Source organism: Mobula hypostoma, chromosome 8, assembly GCF_963921235.1.
Source record: "Mobula hypostoma chromosome 8, sMobHyp1.1, whole genome shotgun sequence".
NCBI lineage: Eukaryota > Metazoa > Chordata > Chondrichthyes > Myliobatiformes > Myliobatidae > Mobula > Mobula hypostoma.
Window position 1 is genome coordinate 93,477,398 of NC_086104.1, and position 23,121 is coordinate 93,500,518.

The window sequence follows — 23,121 nt, forward strand, 5'->3', positions numbered from 1 at the left end:
ATAGATGCCGCCTGACCTGCTGAGTTCCTCCAGCCTTTTGAGTGTGTTGCTTTGGATTTGCAGAATCTGCAGAACTTGTTGTATTTATCTTATTGAAGGGTCCGTTTTGAAGGCGACTTTCTTATATTGAGGCTCTGACTATTACAGGCAAACACAAAAGATCCCTTGGGAGTATTCATCAATTTTGCCTCCCTCAATATCAAAGGAAGTGAATGCAGTTATAGACTTGTACAGCATGAAAACAGGTCCTTTAGCCCGTGGAATCCACGCTTGCCATCAACCATCATTTAAACTAATGTTTTTGTTATTTTCCACACCTTTCCATCAATTCTCCAAATGAACTGCTCATCCACACACCAGGGGAAATTTACAGTGGCTAATCATCCCAGCAATCTGCATACTTTGGGATGTGGCAGGAAACTGGGGCATCCAAGGGAAAACCCAGACATTCACTGGGACAAAGTGTAAACCCAAGGTCAGGGCTGCACCAGTGCAGCTAGATGCAGGACTGCAAAGCAGCTGGCTGAACCACCCCACATAATGTGGCCATCTCTTATGGCGGCACAATGAGATTGCAGATGCTGGAATAACACAACCATCAACTGGAGGAACCCAAAGGGCCAGGCAGCATCTGTGGGAGGAAAGGAATTGTCAATGTTTCGGGTTAAGGCACTCCATCAGGACCCTGCATATATTAAGGAGTAGCTAATTCAAATTTCAGAAAAGTTAAACCTGCGGAATAACCTGGATACAACTGTGGCGACCTTTATAAAACCATTTTTAATGTGGTATACAGACCGCTTGCGTGTGCTTCCTAACTTACAATATTGAATGCTAGTTAAAAAAAAAACCTCTGCCGTTATGGTTCCATATTAAGCACAAGGGGACGTAGTTTTAAGGTGCTTGGAAGTAGGTACAAGGGGGATTGTCAAGGGTAAGTTTTTCACACAGAGAGTGGGGGTGTGTGGAATGCACTGCTGGCGATGGCGGTACAGGAGGATATAATAGGGTCTTTTAAGAGCCTCTTAGATAGGTACATAGAGCTCAGAAAAAATAGAGGGTTATGTGGTAGGGAAATTCTAGACCGTTTCTAGAGCAGGTTACATTGTGGACCAAAGGGCCTGTAATGTGCTGTAGATTTTCTATGTTTCAATGTTCTAAACTCATTTCCTGGGATTCTGCCACACAAAAGAAAACACTGGCTATGTCACCTCAGTACGGGCCAGATTCCAGAGTTGACTCCTGTAAAATTCAGCTCGGCTTCTGCAAGTGTAACTGGGCTCTACACAAAATCAAGCCTTCAAAGAGTATCACAGTAAATCTCAAAGATGGTCCATTTACAGAGTACCTGTCAGCTGATGACCAAGTAGGTGGCTGGCAGGCATTTTGTGATCTTGCTCACCGTTAGTCTGTTTGGTCAAAATAGAAAGTGTAACAGGAGCCATGCTGTATTTATGGGAGGTTTCAAGGAGCAGTTCACTCATTTTGGTTTCATCTTCCAGGCACATTATCAAAGTGTGGATGACTGGCTCATTTGTTTCCGATGCTAACAAGGCCTCTCCATAGAGGTACTCGGCTATATGCAAACGGCAAGCTTGTGGAAGATTGTCATTGATGGTAGAAAAGGCTAAAAGTGGAGCCTGGTATGGATATTTATTGCAAGGTGGAAAACGGATTTCAAGTGTGTACAGGATTGAACTGATGTCGCAACGCAAATGACTGTCCTCTTTCCTTTCTTCCTTCCCAGGAGGCTCATGCCTGAACTTGCACCTCAATCCAAAGTAGCATCTACCCTTGAGGTAATGTTGACAAATGCCTTTCACTGCCTTCAATTCAGATTCTTCAGCCTTGCACGTTTTTGATTTGATAAGTTTCTGCGACAGAAATTTGAGTGGCAATTCAATGGTCCAAACTCTGTTCTGAATCTTTTCAGAGAATTTGCCTTCATATATGGAGCGGAGAGCAAGAGCTTCCTCTTGTCTCCGCTCCCCACACTCTTCGAAGCTGACATTATCTGATATGGGAGAGACCTTGATCTCATTTCCAAACTTTTCCTTGAAGCACTGGAGTAACAGATATTCCAAGGATAATCCCGCATCCCCGTCAAACATTCTGAGCGCTGACATACAAAGCTCTGCATGAAAACCATACCTGAAGCAGAAATAATTTATGTTATTTTTGTATAAATTAAATATTCTCCGACTGAATTCATTGCAATATACAAATCTTTCAACCGTGCAATACAAGAAAACCTAAAACTAAGTGCACAATGCTACTTAACTTTAAAATCAAATAAGTAAAACTATTCACAACGTCGACATATTTGCAGTAGATCCAAAATCTGCAGCGTTTAATTTTTAATGTGTTTTTAGACAGAATAAAGTGAATGACAAAACAATAGAGTAAAGGTGTCTGGAAAAGTGCAGGATAAACTTTGCATGTGGGCCTGCACACCCTTTGAATGGACGTGGTAAATAACAGCGTAAGCCACCATTTCGACACAAAAGGCAAAACTTCTTATTGTACTCTACAATTAGAAATAAACAGGATATGTCCAAAATGAATAAAGTGGACCATATTTTGGGACTTTGGCCAAACTTGGGGCAAGACATTGCCTTTAAGCTGGCCTCAGTCCCAAAGCATTGTGCACTGCAATAATCAATCTACTTTGACACTTCTACCAGGAAGAGAATAGCTGTAAGAAAAGCAAGCAAAACAGGATAAGTAACCAAGAACTGGACAGTGATACAGATTTTCATTTTGGAGTCAACGTTAAACAAACGATTTTATTTTATATAATCATGCTAATAGAACAGAACAGTATGGGACCTTTGGACCACAACGGTGTGCCAACCTTTTAACCTACTCTAAGATCAATCTAACTTTATTTCCCTCATACACAACCCTCTATTGTTCTGTCATCTATGAGCCCATTATTAAATATCCCTAATATTTCTGCCTTTGCCCCTGGCAGCACGTTCCATGTGCCCACTATTCCGTGTAAAAAAAAAACAACTTTCCTCTGAGGTTCCCCCTAAACTTTCCTCCAATCACCTTAAAAGTATGTCCCCTCATATTATGCGGGGGGGGGGGGGAAGAGTCTGGCCATCCACTCTATCAGTGCCTAATATCATTTCATACTCCTCCTGTTCAGACAGAAAAGCCCAAGCTCACTCAACCTAACCTCTTAAGACATGCTCTCTAATCCAGTCAGTATCTTGGTAAATCTTATCTGCAACCTCAGTAAAGTTTCCACATCCTTCCCTTAATGAGCTGGCGAGAACGGAGCACAGTATTCCAAGTGTGGTCACCAACACTGGCCTACTTGGGGAATTGAGTTCAAGAGCCATGAGGTGATGTTGCAGCCCTGTAAAACCCTGGTTTTATGGCTGAGACAGTGGAGAGTCAGGTCCTGATCATTTATGCAGAACCTGAAGCACAAAAACAGGTTATTTGCACCAAAGGGTCTTCACCAAAATGTCAACTGTTTATTCTTTTCCTCCAGCATTTGGCGTATTTCTCTGGATTTCAAGTTCAAGTTGATAGCTTATTGTCATCTGAGTGTACATATATACAACCAAGCAAAACAACATTCCCCCGGATCATAGAGCACCCACAAAACGTCACATAAAACAAAATATTACTATGAGTTTTTTAAAAAATCAAAAATGCATGTAGTTCACAGCACAGATAAACAGTTAGCAGTAAAGAGCTTGCTGTCCTAGTGACAAGACCTATTGGCAGGGTAGGGTATTAGCAGATGGCAGGGTATTCATTTGTCTCACAGCCTGAGGGAAGAAGCTGTTATCCAGTCTGGCAGTCCTAGTCCTCATGCTCCTGTACCTTTTTCCTAATGGTAGTGGGTCAAAGAGATTGTGGGATTGGTGGTAGGAATCCTCAACAATGCTTCTGGCCCTATGTCTACAACACTCCTGGTAATTATCACAAATAGGTGAGAGGGAGGCCCTGGTGATCCTCTTGGCAGTTTTTACCATCCTCACTATGGTCTTATGGTCCGATGCCTTGCAGCTTTTGTGCCACACAGTGGCAAAACCAGACAGGGCACTGTCAAAGGTGCTCCTGTTGAAATTTGTTAGAATGGGGGCAGGGAGATTTACACACTTCATTCTTCTCAGATACTGCCGACGCCACTGTGCCTTCTTGACTAATGAGGTGGTGTTGTAGATCCAGGTTAGGTAGTCCGTTACGTACACACCAAGGAACTTTGTGCTCTTCTCCTTCTCCACGGCACAGCCATAGAAGTGCAATGGAGAGTGGTCAACCTGCACCTTCCTGAAGTCCACACTCATCTCTTTTGTCTCGTCCATGTTGAGACTCAGGTTGTTGTTCTCACACCATTTGACAAGCCTCTCTACCTCCTCTCTGTGTGCTGACTCATCATTGTTGCTGATGAGGCCAGCGCTGTAGTATCATCAGTGAACTTGATGTTGAGGTCGGAGCTGGATCTGGCAGTGTGGTCGTGAGTCAGCAGCGTGAACAGCAGTGGACTGAGCACTCAGCCCTGGGGACATCATCGCTCAGTGCGACCGACCTTGAGATGTTGCTGCCAACTCGGACTGACTGGGGTCTCTCCATCAAGAAGTCCAAGATCCAGTTATGAAGAGGGTGTTTAGTCCCTGCAAGGACAGTTTACCCACCAGCCTGAGGAATGATTGCATTAAAACCCCTGAGATGAAGTTGATGAACAACATCCTGGTGTATGAGGCATCACTTTCTAGGTAGGACAGGACAGAGTGAGGGCCGAGGCTATGGCATCCTCAGTGGGATCGGTCTGTGCAAGAGGTGAACTGGAAAGGGTCCAGTGTAGCTGGAAGGTGGGATTTTACACAATCCATTACCAGCTGCTCAAAACACTTTGTGATTGTTGAAGGCAGTGCCACTGAGCAGTAATCATTTAGACCAGTCACCACCAATCTCCTGTACACCAGAATGATGATTGTTGCCTTTGAAGCCTACAAGGACAGTGGACTGTTTCAAAGAGATATTAAAGAAGTCTATTAAGACCTCTGTTAGCTGGGCGGCGCCATCCCTCAGCACCTGGCCAGCTATGTTGTCCAGCACCGCAGCTCTGTGTGGGTTTACCCTGACTAGGATCATCCTCACCTCAGCTGTGACCGGACAGGGTGCCTGCTCCTCAAGAGAGGGGCCCTCTCTCAATGTCACATCATTCATTGTGTTATATTATGCAAAGGAGGCATTCTGCCAATCAGGAAGGGTGGCATTGCTGTCACTGACGTGCAGGGCAGACTTGTAATCTGTTATGGTTTGTATACCTTGCCACATGCGCCGTGTGTCCCTGGGGTCACAAAGGTTCTGTGGATTTTCTGTGCACACTCACACTTTGCCTTCCTGATGGCACGGGAGAGTGCAGCTCCTGCTGACCTCAGAGTCGTCCTGTCCCCCAATCTGAAGGCAGCGTCCCGATCTCTGATCACTGCATGAACCCCTGCAGTCAGCCATGGTTTCTGGTTTGCCCTGACAGTGTTGTGTTTAATAACAGTAATGTCCGCAATGCACTTTCCCATGCAGCCAGTCACCGATCCCACATGTTCATCGGTGTTGCCGTAGTGATCGCAGGCAACCACTTCCCTGAGTGTGCTCCAGTCTGAGCTTTCAAAGCACTCTTGCTGTGCTGAGGTGGCATCTTCTGGACAAGTCCTGATCTCCCTGTGAACGGGTTTGACTCATTTAACCAGTGGCCTGTATGCAGGGTTCAGCAAAATGGATACGTGGTCTGAGTATCTGAGGTGAGGGTAGGGGCAGACTTGTCAGCTCCATGACTGTTGGTCTAGACCAGGTCTAATATATCCTCTCTTCTGGCTGTATAGTTAATATGCTGGTAGAACTTTGGCAGGACTGTACTTAAACTGAAGTTACCAGCAACAATGAGGAAACTCTCAAGGTGAGTGGTTTTAAGGTCACAGACGGTGCTGTAGAGCTCCTGCAGTGCTTCCTCAGCACTAGCATGGGGGGGGGGGGGAGGGAATGTAAACAACAATGGCAGTGGACACCTGCAGTAAGCAGAAGAGCCTGTATTTCACAATAAAAAACTCTATCTACAGTGATCAGTGGGCCTTTACTACCAAGGCATCCACACACTAGTTTTTATTTACGTAGACACAAAGACCTCTTCCATGGGTATTGCTAGAGATCATGGTATTTCTATCTGCCTGAAATATCAGGCCTTCTTTGCTGGATGGCCGAGCCTGGTGTCCTGAAGCCATGTTTCTGTCACGAGGAGTATGCTGCAGTCCCTTGTCTCCCATTGGTTCAGATGCAGATGCAGGTAAACCAGCTTATTTTCTGGCGATTGAGACATTAGTGAGTAGAATCGTCAGGACCGTGGGTCTACAGGAATCCGCTTTGTCTTGCTCAAATACCTGCATGCTTACCGTACTTCTGCATTCTCCTGGACTGCTTCTCCATGTAGCTGTAGCAGACTGCGGCGCGCGGCACGAGGACCCGCTCCATGTGTTAGTCCGTAACTGTACAGCACCTTTGTTATCCCGTTTGCTAGCGAGGTAGACGTGCAGATTTTAGTGTTTTTTATGATCAGCAGTGTTTCCTGATTGGAGCCGAAGTAGCCATTGTGCCCACCCGCACGGCCATTTTAAGCATAACAATTTCCAGCATCAGTAGAACCTGCTGTGTTTACTAACTGCACCAGCATGTCTACTCCTGTGTCCACCAGCCTCTACTATTCATTTCAATCATTCTTTCCCTTGAACTTGCATAGGTTCTGTCAAATACATTTAGGCTACCCCATTAACAGCTAAACAGCAACCAAGTTTCACATTCACATTCCTAAACTACAGTGTTAAATGCAGTGGTCCAAAATCTCTAACAAGAGCTCATAATAGACCTATTCCAACAAACCTAGTTAGCTTCCAAACTGCAAACGGAGAAATCTCAGGCTGTTTCAACTCTGTCTGTTGCTCAACAGGAAGATACACCGGCAAAGTGCTTTCAGCTACGGCCAAACCCTCTTCCTTTGTCGACCAGTATTGATCATCATATCTGTAATCTAGGTCATCTAATTCTTCCTTCATATCATAGTCCTCTTCAGATTCCTCATTTCTGCAAAATAAAAGGGAAGGAAGAAAGCAGAGCAATAAACTAAACAGGACTTCAAATATCAGCAAGAGAAATTTGGGTTTGTCAGTGGCCAAATTTTGTAAGAAAGAAATCAAGATTAACTTCGTTTGTCATAGGTACATCAAAGCATAACAGTAAAATGCCTTGTTTGTGTCAAATCAAATCAGCAAGGTTTGTCAAATCACAAACAAGAGAAAACCTGAAGATGCTGGAAATCCAAGCAACACACACAAAATGCTGGAGGAACTCAGCAGGCCAGGCAGCATTTATGGAAAAGAGTACAGTTGACATTTCAGGCCGAGACCCTTTGGCAAGACCCACAACGTCGACAGTACTCTTTTCCATAGATGCTGTAGGGCTTGCCGAATTCCTCCAGCAGTTTGTGTGTGTTGCTCAGCAAGTTTTGTGATGAGGGCAGCCTGCAAGTGTCACCATGCTTCCAGCTCCAATCCTGCACACCCACAACTTACCTAACCATATTGTCCTTTGAATGTGGGAGAAACCCAGAGTAACCGGTCATGGGGAGAAGATAGAAACTCCTTAAAGGCAGCAGTGGAAATTGAACCCTGATCGGTAATTACTGTTTCTGTAAAGTGTGTTTACAGAATCATATCAAAGTTACAACATTGAGAAAGGTCAGTCCGCCCAATTTGTCTCGTCTAAGCCCGTATTCTTGCTCTCAACATGAGCATCTTTTTTCTTTACTTCACCCAACCCACCTATTATACATTTCTGTACACAGAAGACGTAGATCTCAACCCAAAAGCCAATTATCCCTTTGATCTAAATGTTTTTATATGACATTTCCAAAGGCAAGGAAGTTACAGGACATGTACAGAGGAAGTTACAGATGCACAAATGCAATCATGTTCTCCTCCTTGATTCAGTGCAGGCAGCTTTTTGTTTAATGCGGTTGGAACAGGAATACTAAGATAGATTTTTCTAAGTCACTTAAATTTAGCCCAGTTTCTGAAACTGACACAGGGTATTAAAGGAAGGGGGATGCTTATTTGCCATCTGTCACCCATGGAGAACGTTTCAGTACCATATTGGCCAGCTGTGACACAATGCTCAACTGTCCTTTATTCAAAAGGGCCAATGAAAAATTATCCACAGAAGCTTAATCTTGAATGTACCATGCAAAATGCCTGTTAGAAACATAGAAAACCTACAGCACAATATAGGCCCTTCGGCCCACAAAGCTGTGCCAAACACGTCCTTACCTTAGAAATTACCTGGGGTTACCCATAGCCCTCTATTTTTCTACACTCCATGTACCTGTCCAGGAGTCTCTTAAAAGACCCTATCATATGGATCAACGTTCTGGTGAAAAACATTGGACTTCTTTATTTCTGTTATGTAAAACTCCATTGCTCCAGCACAGTCAGGATTTTGGTGATACTAACTCAGCAGATTTTCCAGATTACAGGATGTTATTATCAATTCTCCAACATGTTAAATTTTCTTTTTATGTGGCACAATAGAATGGTAATCTTTCCAGTGAACTTGGCAAACATAAAGGGGAGCAATGGAACCAGTGAGTTGAAAGAGAATGTGGGAAGTGGGGCTCTTGTGACTTGGAGGGTTGAAGCAGAGAGATTACTTGGTGAACCAGATAGAAAATAACATAGAATAGTACAGTACAGTACAAGAACAGGCCCTTTGGCCCATGACGTTAGGCTGAGCCATACCGAATTTCCAATAGTCAGGCAGTGGATTATTACCAACTCCACTATGGACAGTCCCAGGCTTGGGTGTGAAAGGAGGAGGGTAGGGAATGGTGCTAGCAACTCTATTCTGTAAAAAGAACAGTGTTATGTAGATGCCAGCAGAAAGTCAAAAGTCTTCATCCCTGGGAGAGGAAGGATCTTCAAAGATGGGCTACACCTGGGGACAACTTGAAAGACTGTCCCAGGACAGAGGACTCTGGCAAACTGCTGTTGACAGCCTATGCCCTAGTGGCGGGGATGGGCTTAAATAAGTAATGGTGGATAAGTGGAGTTTTACTGTACACGGTGTGTAACTTGACATACATTTTTCCTTTGGTGTATACTTTTTTCGCTGATTTTGTTCACAAATTTTAACCTCACAAATTCATCAGCTGTTGTGCTCTTCTCCCTGCCTCAGAAGTTCAAAGTACATTGAAGTACGTACATGTCACCATGTTAAACCTTGAGATTCATTGCCTTGCAGGGATTTACAATAGAACAGAGAAATCCAAATATAATCAATTAAAAACTACACACGACCAATTAATTTGACTATTCAATGAAACTTCAATTCAGCTGATGCCATTACACCAGAGCCTCTGGATAATTAGCTCTGAATTACATCTTTTTTTGGGAATAACTTTATCCTTTTCCAGCCAAGGCTCATTAATGCTGTTGAATGGGACCTTTCTATTCAAGACTGTGATGAGATTAACCAAATTTAACACAATGGCATACCATACCTCCATAATCTGACCAGGATACAAATCACAATAACTGTGTTTAAACAAGCTGAAATCTAAGCCACAACCTCAGCCCACACTATGAGAATATTACAGGAAAACTAAAATGAATGAAATTTAATATTCATTCAGAATCAGTGACATATGTTGCGAAATTCATTGTCTTATGGCAGCAATACAAAAAGGGACAGAAGGACAAAATACACAGTGAGCTTACTCATCAGCAGCCTCCTTTTCTTGAACCTGTAGTTCTTGGAGAAGCTGCTTAACTTCTTTTTGGTTTTCAGCAGTCATGTTTATTGTCTGCAAAGGCAAGCGAGGCTGGGATTTGGCTTTCCACATGTTTTCTCTTTGGCTATCCTGTTTTGACCTGCAGAAAAAAAAGGTACCAAAACATCACAAGAATTGCTGAAATGCAGCATATACAACTTCCCTTTGGAGGCATCAGTTCAAAATCTATATAGGAGTGAATTGTCTTCAAAAACAAACATGTACATATGCAAATCTGAAGGAGTGTTTAGGGTAACATTGCTTGAGAAAGATAACAGTCCCCAATTGCATTAGGTTATAATATGGCATCAATTCCATGAACTACATTTTTGCTATATATTATGGTGCCCAAGAATGGCAGAGAAGAGGGGTAGATGGTGTGGAAAAGAAACTGCTCAGCATTAGCACAGAAAATGAAAAATGAATGCCTATTTTACTAAGGGCTCATGCTTATTTTCCTCAAAGGAAATTGAATGAAAGTCAATGGCAGTGAAATATCACCAGGAATCCACTGCAATGGAGGCGAGGACCATTCTCTAACCCAAACAACAGGAATTCTGCAGATGCTGGAAATTCAAGCAACACACATCAAAGTTGCTGGTGAACGCAGCAGGCCAAGCAGCATCTATAGGAAGAGGCGCAGTCGACGTTTCAGGCCGAGACCCTTCGTCAGGACTAACTGAAGGAAGAGTGAGTGATTCTCTAACCCAAGGCTGTCTGTTCAGTCAATGGACAGGAAAGGACAGGTCCACAATCCCTTATCCGAAATCCTTGGGGCCAGTTGCATTTCCGAATTCAGAATTTTTAGGATTTCCGATCCCTCCTCCCCATACCAAAAAACACATATGCTCAAGTCCCTCATTTAACCTGTCGCTCAGTGCAGTGGACTTTAGGACCCAGGAGCGCACCAAACCTACGCACATCCTCCCTTATACTTTATATCATCTCTAGGTTACTAATAACACTTAACACAATGTAAATGCTATGTAAAGAGTTGTTATACTGTATTGTTTAAGGAATAATGACAAGAAAAAAATTTATTTCCAACAAAAACATATAAATATACAGCTTCAAATGAACCGAAACACTTAAATGACTTATTGTAAAAAATGTAGAACGTCACTGTCACTATAACACTTCAGTAACTTGTCTTTCTGTTTATTTAAATCATATACAGTGGTAGTTCCAACACTATTTTCTTCAGTAAGACGCCGCACAGACACACCACGATCAAGCTTCTGCAATAACTCCACTTTCTGCGTTATTGATAATGATAGCTGCTTCCTTCTCTTTTTCTCATTGTTACCCATAGGGGTATCTGCAGCACTTTTTGACATTTACACAGTGAAATTAAACACAAAGTCAACAGTGAACACAAAATATCAGCGAACAGCAAATGCACGTGTAACCAGTACGAGCGCTGAGCCACAACTGCCGTCTGATGCCTCTGCTAGTGCTGCCACGTCACACCTGAGTAACGTCAGCTGTTGGCGAAAAAATCTTTGGTTTTCGGAGCTTTTTGGATTTCAGAATTTCGGATAAAGGAATGTGCACCTGTATTTCCAAATCAAGATTACATCTCATGCACATGACAAGGCACTAAAAATGCTGCCTGTAAACACAAGAGATTCTGCAGGTGAAGGGTCTGGATCTGAAACATTGACTGTTTAGTCCCCCTCCATAGATGCTGCCTGGCTGGCTGAGCTCCACCAGCATTTTGTGTGAGAAATGCTACCTGTCTATCTTGAACAATGCAGCATTTCTTTCCCATCTAGCTCCAGTCATACAAAAACACTTACTAAAAACAATACTATAGTGACTATATTTCTAAAATTTACACCCTATCCTCGTTATATGCGTCTTCAGACAATGTGGATTCACAGTTATGCATCAAACCTATTTCTACCAACTTCTCCTTATATGCGTCCAAAACTTACAGTTATGCGAGGCTGTTGGGACGAGAAGCACCACTTTCCCTCCAATACAAGTCATGTGCACACGCCTCACAGTCTCACTCCCGCCAGTCTCTCAGTGGTTTTGGCAGCGTGTGGATGTGCAATCTTGCGCTCTTAAACTTTTGTTGTTATTACCCATGGTACACTGATTTTGTGCTTGAAATATTTAACTATGCCTTCTAAGCATCTGATGTCAAGTCCTGGGCCATCAGCCAAGCTGCAGAGAACCACTTTAACACTTGAAAAAAAAGTTGGAAATTATAAACAGGGCGGCGTCAGTTGAAGGTAATACAGCTCTGGGACGCTACTTCGGCCTGGGTGAGTCCACTATCAGACACATAAAGAAAAATGCTGAGAAAATAAAAAGTGCAGTGATTGATTCATCACAAATGTCTTCAAAGATTGTTACCAAAGTGCGTCACCCGATTGTGACAAAAATGGAGAAAATGTTGAGTTTGGACACTGAGCATTAAACAAAGAAAAAAAACAACACTCAGTTCCGATAACCTTCCTGTGAAAGCTTTGGAAATTTGTGGTCGCCTTTGTTCAGAGGCTAGTGAGGAAGTGTCAAGTGATATTGCTAGCTTTAATTCACGTAGGGGATGGTGTTCTAAGTTTGTTAATCGTCACGGTCTTCACAACTTAGCTGTGCGTGGTGAGCAAGCTAGTGCTGACCACAAAGCTGCTGAACGCTTCCCTTCGCAGTTGTGGGCTGTGATAGCTGAGTAAAGCCCAATTTATACTTCTGCGTCAACTGTACGCCATAGGTACCGCGTACCCTACGCTGTAGGGTGACGTGTACCTCCCCAAAAATGTAACTCACGCGGCTCGATGACGCAGACCGCAACAACTATGATTGGTCCACTTGGTAGCATTGCATTTCCTCCTATGCATTTCTGATTGCTTTTCCCCGCCATGTCTGTACACTGATGCGAAATAAATGGTTGGAGACGATGAACCAAATCGTCAAATCTACCTGCCGACATCCGAAAATATTTGAAATGCATTTTCTCATCCACGTCTCTCACGAAGAAACTCGACACAGTGGCATAGAAACCCCACCGCCAACTAGCATTTTGGCGGTGAGTTGCAGAGTAATACAGACACAACAGCGCATGCTCGCTACGGCGTAGGGCTACGCAAAAGTATAAATCAGGCCTACGGCGTAGCCCGTACGCACAAGTATAAATCAGCCTTTAGGCATCACACCAAAGCAGGTGTTTAATGCAGACGAGACCGGGCTTTTTTGGAAGCGTATGCTGAAACGCACTTACAAAAGTAAGGATGAAAAGACTGCATCAGGTTTCAAGGCAGCAAAGGATAGGTTGACTCTGCTTATGTGCTCCAATGCCAAAGGAGACTGTAAGATGAAGCCTCTCTTAGCTTACCATTCACTAAACCCCCGTGCTCTTAAGGGTTTGAGTAAGAATATGCTTCCTGTCCACTGGGCAGCTGCCAAGCAAACAACCCTCACCACTTTCTTCAAACCGGTGTCATCTCCTGCTGCCAGCAGTTCTGAGAGTTCTGTGAGTCTTCCTTCACCCCTTGCTGTCCTTGATGATCCTGATGACATACAACCATCCACCTCATCCATATAAAGCTGCCCAACACCACAACAACCACTCCTCTCCCGGAGCCAACACACCTGCCACTGTTGGTGAGTACTGTACACCCTAGTATGTTAACTTTCTATGATTTATTACGTTGAATATTACCTTAAATTGATGAAATATAATACGAATGTTGCCTTGTGGTACTGCTTTTGTCGTATTGGTATGAAAATGTGAATAAATTACAGATAAAACATATTTAGGAAGCCCTCCAGAATGCATCCCTATTTTCTCCATTTAAGTAATTATTCACATTACGTGTTTTCCATACTATGCGTCGACTGCGAGGAACGTATTCCCCCGCATATAATGAGGATAGGGTGTACTTCATATATGGAAGTTTTATCCCTAAAGAACTATTTCACAACAAACCGACTGGCCAGCTGAATTGCACACGATATTTTGAAACCCCTTTTAACAGCTACTAGAAACTGGCCAAGCATCAATTGGGATTTCCACTTCTGTTGTAATGTTTTTCCTCAGCCAATTAAACGGGACTAATAAATGCATCCTAACATGCAACTTGCACTTCATGTCAGCCTGCCAACCTTCAGGCCCTGCCACTCAGGGACTCATGCTGGTATCATGTTGTGATTGTATGTGCTGGATCGTAACTACGTGTGCTGTGTGTGACTGTATGTCCTGTGTTCTGCACCTTGGCCCCGGAGGGACATCCTTTCGTTTAGCTGAATACACGTGTATGGTTGAATGACAATAAACTTAAACTTGAACTGGAACTAAAGGAGGGAAACATAATTCAATCACGGTCACCAGGTCTTCAAAATGATAAAAGCCCAGCCTGCTGATAAAACCAAGTTGGTCTGTTCCCTAGAAGAGGTAATTCTGATTGTGCTTAACTTTGGAGAGCTACTAAAACTGCAGTCAAACTAGGATCCCGATGTTCTGGAGAAGTAGGAGTGGAAACATCTCGGAGGGTTTATAAATCTACACCACTTTACACTTCTGCCTAATGGGTGTGTGTAAAGATATGACATTGCCAGTTTCACAAACAATGTCATCAGGACAATTGTAGTGAATCAAAGACAACTTCAGTGCTTACCTTTCTGATTTGACCAGATTACCAAATAGGTTGAATTCTCCGCGTTCCTTCACCTCTTCTTCGGGGTATTTTCGACTTGGGACACTAGCTCTGGCTCTGCCTCCAATCCCAGTTCGACCCCTACCTCTCACTCCACCTCTGCCCCGGCCACGAGGCCTGGTCGGGCGAGCCGGCTTTTGGCTGAAACTGAAATCTTCCCCATCATCCCAGGCTTTGCCTGAGCCTTTCCTGCCTCCTCCTCCTGAGCCTCCATGGGCTTTGCTGAATCTTCCTCCTCCTTTGTTTGGCCTCTTTCCAAAGTTCATTTTCGGCTATCACTGTTGAAAAGATGAATCGCTAGTTACCTTATGAAAGATTTCAATATAACCAGCAAGCCTAGACATTTGTAATCTATCACAAGCAAGTTCTGCCCAGTATCCAGAACAATATTTGTCCCTCAAAATAACACAGTATACTCTGTGCAACCACTCTTTTGTGCTTCTTTAAAACTGAGACCATATTTCAAAACATACCCTCTATCTCCACCTGCCCACATTTTATTACAAGATATAGCAATCACTCACAATTGATCTGTAAGCTTTTCAAGACGGCTCGGGTGCAGATTATTTCATTTCCCTCTGTGCTGGCTCAAAGTGCAAAGTGGCTTATTTTATTTATATGCTTCTTAGTCTGTAGAGGAAAATCAAAGACAAAGAAATCAGTAATAATCATGATCTTAATTAGCAGCATTAATTGCAATGAAAATGCAAACTTAGACGTCTTAGCAAACACTTACAGATCTAGCCTTCACATTTTTAGTATACAGAATCAATAGAATTCATCAAGAAACAAACTGGTGTGTGAAATGAATATTCTTCCATCTAAATTAATGTAAATAATTTATGTTCAGTAGAATACTTATATCTTATGATTTACATTAATGATAGAAATTTTACATGAGAAGACAGGAATTTGATAGACAATTAAAGACCATCGTCCATCTTGCTGGCTCCTTGTAGATGAGTTTTAATGGATTAATTGAGTTACAACAATCAATCTCCATCAACTGGTCGGTGATAGACTTAAAGAAGATGAACAAAAGCCCAGCATGGTGAAGCTACATAGAAAGGCTTGTGTATATCTCTAGCTTCTTTCACTTCCCTTCCATGATACTCCATCACACTTTTCAGCTGAACTCAGTTAATAGTTAATGTAGGAAATACAGCAGCTAACTGGCAAACAATTGACTCTGGAGTCTGGTAATGCAATATCCGCATAATGAAGTACAAATCTGATGTTTTGGCAACATTTCTCCACTCCCTTGAAATTCACCAGGTTCAGTGGAAATGTTACCTGTGTGTGTGTGTGTGTGTGTGTGTGTGTGTGTGTGTGTGTGTATATACACACAAGTGAGTGGGAAAGGGCTTGTTTTCACATTGTTGTTTTGGTTAGTTCTGTTGTCATTGCTGCTGTTTGGTGTTGTTTTGGATCAACCCAAAATTACAACAAGGAGCTCAGCTGAATGCGTTGTCTGGAGATGAAAGCTGGTTCTCGATAGTGGACAGGAAGTGCAATGATCAAACTCTCAGTCAGATCTGAGTGCTATAAACTGAGCCACAACTGACACAATCACTCTTTGTGATTTTTATACATGATATGGATGAGGAAGTGGAGGGATTGGTTAGTAAATTTGCTGATGACACAAAGGTTGGGGGTGTTGTGGATAGTGTGGGGGGCTGTCAGAGGTTACAACGGGACATTGATGGGATGCAAAACTGGGCTGAGAAGTGGCAGATGGAGTTCAACCCAGATAAGTGTGGGATGGTTCATTTTGGTAGGTCAAATATGATGGCAGAATATAGTATTAATGGTAAGACTCTTGGCAGTGTGGAGGATCAGAGGGATCTTGGGGTCCGAGTCCATAGGACACTCAAAGCTGCTACGCAGGTTGACTTTGTGGTTAAGAAAGCATACGGTTCATTGGCCTTCATCAACCGTGGGATTGAGTTTAAGAGCCGAGAGGTAATGTTGCAGCTATATAGGACCCTGGTCAGTCCCCACTTGGAGTACTGTGCTCAACTCTGGTCGCCTCAGTATAGGAAGGATGTGGAAACCATGGAAAGGGTGCAGAGGAGATTTACAAGGATGTTGCCTGGATTGGGGAGCATGCCTTATGAGAATAGGTTGAGTGAACTCGGCCTTTTCTCCTTGGAGCGACAGAAGATGAGAGGTGACCTGATAGAGGTGTTCAAGATAATGAGAGGCATTGATCGTGTGAATAGTCAGAGGCTTTTTCCCAGGGCTGGAATGGCTAGTTTTAAGGTGCTTGGAAGTAGGTACAGAGGAGATGTCAGGGGTAAGTTTTTTTTTACGTAGAGAGTGGTGAGTGCGTGGAATGGGCTGCCAGCAACAGTGGTAGAGGCGGAAACAAACAATAGGGTCTTTTAAGAGACTCTTGGATGGATACATGGAGCTTAGAAAAATAGAGGGTTTTGGGTAAGCCTAGGTAGTTCCAAGGTAAGGATATGTTGTGGGCCACAGGGCCTGTATGGTGCTGTAGGTTTTCTATATTTCTAATTGGTCCAGTCACTTCCTTTGCCTAGCTCGCTATACCTTCCTTGACAGATCTAAGCTTCAAAAACTTCTTTTAAATAAACCAGTACTGCTTCAGGCACCTCTCCGGCCTGCTTCAATTCACCACGTAAAATGGTAAAAATGACTCCTCAAAATCATTTTGAAGTTACCCACCCAACAGCTTTCTCCTTTCTTCCCAGTTAGTCATATACTCAAATTGCACTATTCTGGCCAAAACGAATTAATTTGATATTTATTCCATTATTAAGACCCTTGAAAAATCACAAAATATAATCAGCAGAAAAATAACTGATATTAGACTATCAGAAACAAGCAGCATTTTCATAATTCTTAATTTAAACTTAAGATTTCCAATATTTTGCATCTCACCAACACTCTGTGACAGCTTTCCTGCTCCATCAAAGGTTTTGACTTGTGGAAATCCCCAGCTCACAGACACAGATTTGGGCACAAAGTGTAGGCTAACGTTCAAAGTACAGTACAGATTTCAGTCCACGGGAAACGTTAAATCGTCGCCTCCACTGCCATCTCAAGTGGCCCTGAACATCCCACAATTCTGCTTCAGAGAGAAGGGGATGCTGTCCCGGACACTGCGGCTAACGTTCATCCTTCACAGGTTGATTGGATTCACTGAATTTAGTTCACCACCCCATTTCTGTTTATTGAGCACGCTGTGCGTAAATTGGCTGATGACCTTCCACATCACAGCCGCCCACCAATTTGTTCCAAAGTTCCTCCTCCAGCTCTGTCAAGCCTTAAGTTTCAACAAGGCCTGAGGAAATCACGGCGACGACACACCAAAACCAAAATGTACAACATCCAGCACTTGCCCCAAACCAGCAATTTCCGCAGCAGCCCCGGCAACTCACGCCGATGCCCCGGAAGTAGTTCCTTCCCAACAAAGTTCCGGGTCAAGCAGGATGCTGGTTACCAAGGAGACAGGGACGCCGGCCTATTCGGCCGCGCCGTTTGAATCTGGGGTGGAGTTCGGTTCGTTTTCTTCGATCGGGCTGTCTGGTACCTGGTATCTGGTACTCCGGGGCTTTCATTCCCTGTTCCAGGAAATTTTCCATCCATTAACATGCCGGGTGAGTGTCGCCTGTCTCCCTCCCAAACATTGGGAACCCCGATTACCTGGATACGTAACCTTGTCATCATGTTTGCTGATCTATGATTTTTTAAAATACAGGTTTCGTTTTGTGTCAGTGATAACGACGTTATTATGAATGAATTCTAAAATTCCTCAGCCTAACTTCAACCCCGAGCCAATAATTTTAATTTCAAAATCAGATTTATTATCTCTTATTTAGATAACAGGAAATGTGACGTTTTGGTAGCAATACAGTGAAAATACGTATATAAAATTACTGTAAGTAATAAAATAAATAAATAGCTTAAAAAGACGGAATTACAAGGGATCACAGACATCACAGAAATCTGATGCTTGTTCCTAAGTTGAGTGTGGGTCTTAAGGCTCCTATATCTCCTCCCCAATGGTAGGTAGGAGAAGAGGGTATGTTGTAGATGGAGTGGGGCCTTAGTGATAATCACTGTTTTGAGGCACAGCATGTTGAAGATGCCTTCAGTGGTGGGGAGGGTTGTGCCCATGATTGGGCTGCCTGAGTCTCCAATGCCCTTGCATCCTCATTCAATGCTGTGCATCGGAGCCTCCAGGCAGAGAGGCAACTAGTTACATTGCACTCCACTGACATCTATAGAAATGTGCATGAATCTTTGTTGACATACCCAAACTTTTCAAACTCCTAACAAAACAGTGCTGCTGGTGTGCCTCCTTTGTGATTATATCAGTATGTTTGGCCCAGGGTAGATAGGGAGGAGGAGATGTCATTATCGATCTGCACAGACTGCAGTGCCCTGATAAGGAAGTGGAAAATCTAATTGAATAGGGAAGTGAAGAATCCAATTGAATAGATTTTGAAACTTGGTGATTAAGACTGAAGGGACGATGGTATTGAACACTGAGCTGTAATCGATAAATAGCATCTTGATGTATCTCTTGCTGTTGTCTAGGTGCTCCAAAGCACCAGTGAGATGGCATCTGCTGTGGTGGTAGGCAAATTACAGTGGGTCCAGGTCCTTGTCAAGGAAGTTGTTAATTCTAGCATAATAAACCTCTCAAAGCACTTCAGTATGGTAGATATAAGTGCTACTGGGCAATAGTCATTGAGGCAACTTCCCAATTCTGCACAACTGCCCACTCTCACCTGGTTTAGCTGACACTGACCTGCTCAACATCAACCAAACAACACTAAAGTGGCTGGCTGTCTGGTGTGACAAGCTAAGATGATGAACTTCCCAAAAACGAGGACCTGCTGTTCTTGGACGCCAGTACAATTGCCACCCTTTTAAAGCAGGTGGGAAGAGTGAAGCAGTGAGAGGTTAAGATGTTACATTTTGTAATTCCAAAACTTAAAGGCTAATTGAATGAAAAACACAGAGCCAGGAATAAATTGTGTACATTTTTAGTTTTACTTTTAGTGAGATGCACACTTATGAAATGGTGGCGTGATGACGGGTGCCATTCATGTACTTTTACATATAAACCGTAATGAGTTATTTAAGTAAAGAATGCTTAATCAAACAATACATTTACAATTTTACTCAAATATTACTGAAATATTAAATACACAACACACCTCCCTGCTTAGCTATAAATCCCAAGTCAATGTAGAATGCATCTCAAGTATATACACAGTATATACACTATATATATATATATATATACACTACAAAGCCGAGGAAAGAGGACCGGGTCGAGACAACAGAGACTTTTGGAGAAGAGGAGTTCGGTGGGTAATACCGTTCTGGCTGACCGGAAGTGCACTGAGAGCGGTAAGCGTAAAGGAATTGGGTGCTTACTGTTCTGGCTAACAACAGATGGTGCAATTCGGGGTATATTATGATCAAGGAACGTGTTTGCAGACTGGATATTGAACTTTTTCCTGTTGGACTTTGGCCACATTCCACCGTGATACAACACTTGGTGGCATGGGGGGGGGGGTCGTTCCTGCCTGTGGCCATCGAACGTGCAGCTCCTCCCGTGGAGGGTCAGACACCCTGAGCCAATAGACTGGTCCTGGACTTATTTTCCATCTGGCATAGTTTGCATTTTGGTGTTTGATTGTTGGTGTTTTTTGTATTGCTATATTTATGCTCTATTCTTGGTTGGTGCGGCTGTAACGAAACCAAATTTCCCTTGGGAGTAATAAAGTATATCTATCTATCTATTACAACTACAATACAGATATCCACAGCACAGTAAATTTTAAATTGTCCCATTCAAGCCTAAAGATTTAATTGCTGTGGAGTATTTCTTACTCTTGTATGATAACATCTTTCCTGACAAGGGTGGGTGGGGGGGGGGGCAGTCATGCTGCTTGGCATGTGAGACTTGTAGCTATCAAAACCATCTCAGGGTAGGGGACCCCTCCGTGGTGGTTGTAGGAGTTGACCTGAGACTGCAGGAAGTGGTTCTGACAGCTCTGGACCTCTTTCTTCTCCTTTTCTCAGCTTTTCTCTCTGGATCTCAAAGGTTTCAAAGGTACATTTAATGTCAGAGAGATGTATACAATACACATCCTGAAATGCTTTTTCTTCACAAACATCCATGAAAAACAGAGGAGTGCCCCCAAAGAATGAACAACAGTTAAATGTTAGAATCCCAAAGTCCCCCACAGCTTCCCTCCCTCCCGCACGTAAGAGGCAGCAGGCAACGATACCTCCTCCCCCCCACCGGCAAAACAAAGCATTGGCACCCACCACTGAGCACTCAAGCGTGAGCAAAGCAACAGCAAAGACACAGACTTGCAGTACTCCAAAGACTGCACGTTCACCCAGTAATTTGACACACCACAGGCTCTCTCTCTCTCTCCCCCTAATAAGGGAGAAAGAGGTGTCTCCATTTCACAGCGAGAGGGGAGACATAACAAGCAATGGTTTACGATGTTGTGTCACTTTTTATGAGCTCTGTGCCCAAAGATCTCGGGTCTCTGGGCACACAGCCTTAGGTCTTCCGTCTCCCCATGACACACCGATCTCCTGCCCGGACACCGACCTTCGATCCGCCCATCTCCAGAGCCATGAGATCTCGGCCTTCCGAAGGCGAGCTCTTGGGCTGCGCCCTTGGTGTGCCAAACAGTGGCCAGTCGTGAAACCCTGAGTGCAGGTCCCATTACCACAAAGAACTGTAGTCAGCATGTAACTCCAGGTCAGGGTCTTCAAAAGAACCCTGAAAGGGAAAATTAGAGATATTAAAGATGGAAATAGAGCTGTTTCCAAAGGTGCAAGCAGAGGAGTCGCTGTTAGGTGCCATTGATTCTCCGAAGCTCCTCTACTTCGATCTTTGCTTTTCTCATAACTTCTTGTTTTTTTCCTCACCTTTTTCTTATTCTAGTGCATTTAGTTCACTGGCGCATTTCTTTTTTTTTAATTTTCATTTTAAAATCTTTTTATTAATTATTATTGAAAATCAACAACAAAAAATATATTAAAATAATCAAGTCAATGTATCAATATGTATAATAAGAGTCAAACTATTAACCAAGCTAAACAGTATATCAATAATAATAATTAAAAAAAAACAAAATGTTAAAGCTATTTTTTTTTGGAAAAAAGAAAGAAGGAAAAAAGAACCCCTACTAACTAAAACAAAAAAAACCCCAGCTAACAAAAAAAAGAGAAAAAAAAACATTTGGAGTACAAACCCAGAGCTATACGCCATACAAGCTTCTAGAAAAGAAAGACATCAATCCACCAACCAAATCCATTTACCCAAGAATCAGAAGGGGACCATCTTAATTAACTCAAATCAAATGATAGTAGCAGGCAAAAGAGCCCCACCTTTTCTCAAGGTCAAATCAAGGATCAAAAGTTCGACTTCTGTTTTTTTCCAAACTAAGACATAACATCACCTGAGAGAATCATTGTATCAAAGTGGGAGCAGAAGCATCTTTCCATTTTAATAAAATAGCCCTTCTAGCCAATAATGTAACAAATGCAATTACATGTTGGTCTGATATAGAAATACCATGAATACATTGAGGAATTATACCAAACAAAACTGTCAATTTATTAGGTTGTAAATTAATTTTTAAGGCTTTAGAAATGGTAGAAAAAATAGATTTCCAAAACTGTTTCAATACAGAACACGACCAAAGCATGTGTGTCAATATAGCCATCTCAGTTTTACATCTATCACACTGACCGTTAACATGAGGAAATATTTTAGACAGTCTCTCCTTTGTCAAATAACAACAATGTACAATTTTAAATTGAATTAAAAAATGGCGCAAATCGAGGAAGAGTTAACCAACTTCAAAATTCGCAACCAATCCTCTGTTACAAGGTCATGTTAAGCTCTCTTTCCCAATCTTGCTTAATCTTAAATAGAGGATAATTATTCTGTTGTAATAGTAAATTATAAATTTTCCCAATAAAACCTTTCACTAAAGGGTTCATTTTTAAAATAGAATCTTGTACATATGGAAAATTACTTAAATATTCTTGTAAAAAATGTCTGACCTGAAGATATTGCAAGAAGTGTGAGTATGAAAGAGAGTATTTAGTTAATAATTTCTCAAAGGATATCAATCGGCCTTCTTGAAACAAATCCATAAAGGAATAAATTCCTTTATTCCTCCAAAGAGAAAAAGTAGGATCACTAAGTGAAGGTTTAAATAAATATTTTCGATAAATTAAACTAAGAAGGTTAAATTTTTTAAGATTAAAAAACTTATGAAACTGGTACCAAATTTGTAATGACTGCTTAATCATAGGATTTATATTTAAAATAAAGATTTTGGCTAGTTGTACAGGTAAAAAAGCTCCTAATAACGAACTTAAGTAAAATTGTTTCACTTTCAATTCCAAATCAACCCATGGTGGTCGTTCATTTTTATTGGTCCAATATAACCGAGAACACACATAGCATATATTAACTGCCCAATAATACATTCATAAATTAGGCAAAGCAAGACCTCCATCCTTTTTTAGTTTTTGTAAATGACATTTTCCAATTATTGGTCTTTTAGTATTCCAAACAAAAGATGAAATAATAGAATCAAC

At 42.4% G+C, this 23,121-nt stretch overlaps 2 protein-coding genes across 6 annotated transcripts in view; one reads left to right on the forward strand and one right to left on the reverse strand.

Moving 5' to 3' along the window:
* dhx57 (DEAH (Asp-Glu-Ala-Asp/His) box polypeptide 57) overlaps positions 1 to 17,961 on the reverse strand; it is a 79,443-nt gene extending 61,482 nt beyond the window's left edge. The window contains exons 1-6 of one of the 3 annotated variants that reach the window (XM_063056357.1): positions 17,407 to 17,961; positions 15,027 to 15,132; positions 14,464 to 14,780; positions 9,786 to 9,938; positions 6,898 to 7,098; positions 1,349 to 2,151 (exon numbers count right to left, since the gene is read on the reverse strand). In XM_063056357.1, coding sequence (XP_062912427.1) covers positions 1,349 to 2,151; positions 6,898 to 7,098; positions 9,786 to 9,938; positions 14,464 to 14,768 — 1,462 coding nt within the window. In that variant the 5' untranslated portion in view covers positions 14,769 to 14,780; positions 15,027 to 15,132; positions 17,407 to 17,961. The remainder of the gene's footprint in view (positions 1 to 1,348; positions 2,152 to 6,897; positions 7,099 to 9,785; positions 9,939 to 14,463; positions 14,781 to 15,026; positions 15,133 to 17,406) is intronic. The other 2 variants (XM_063056356.1, XM_063056354.1) reach the window with 2 other exon arrangements.
* Positions 17,962 to 17,981: 20 nt separating this feature from the next.
* The window catches only part of morn2 (MORN repeat containing 2), a 40,576-nt gene continuing 35,436 nt past the window's right edge, over positions 17,982 to 23,121 (forward strand). For all 3 annotated transcript variants that reach the window (XR_010018979.1, XM_063056360.1, XM_063056361.1), the window contains exon 1: positions 17,982 to 18,125. Coding sequence is in view for 2 of the 3 variants with exons in the window: in XM_063056360.1 (XP_062912430.1) it covers positions 18,119 to 18,125 (7 nt within the window). In the remaining variant the exon portion in view is untranslated. The remainder of the gene's footprint in view (positions 18,126 to 23,121) is intronic.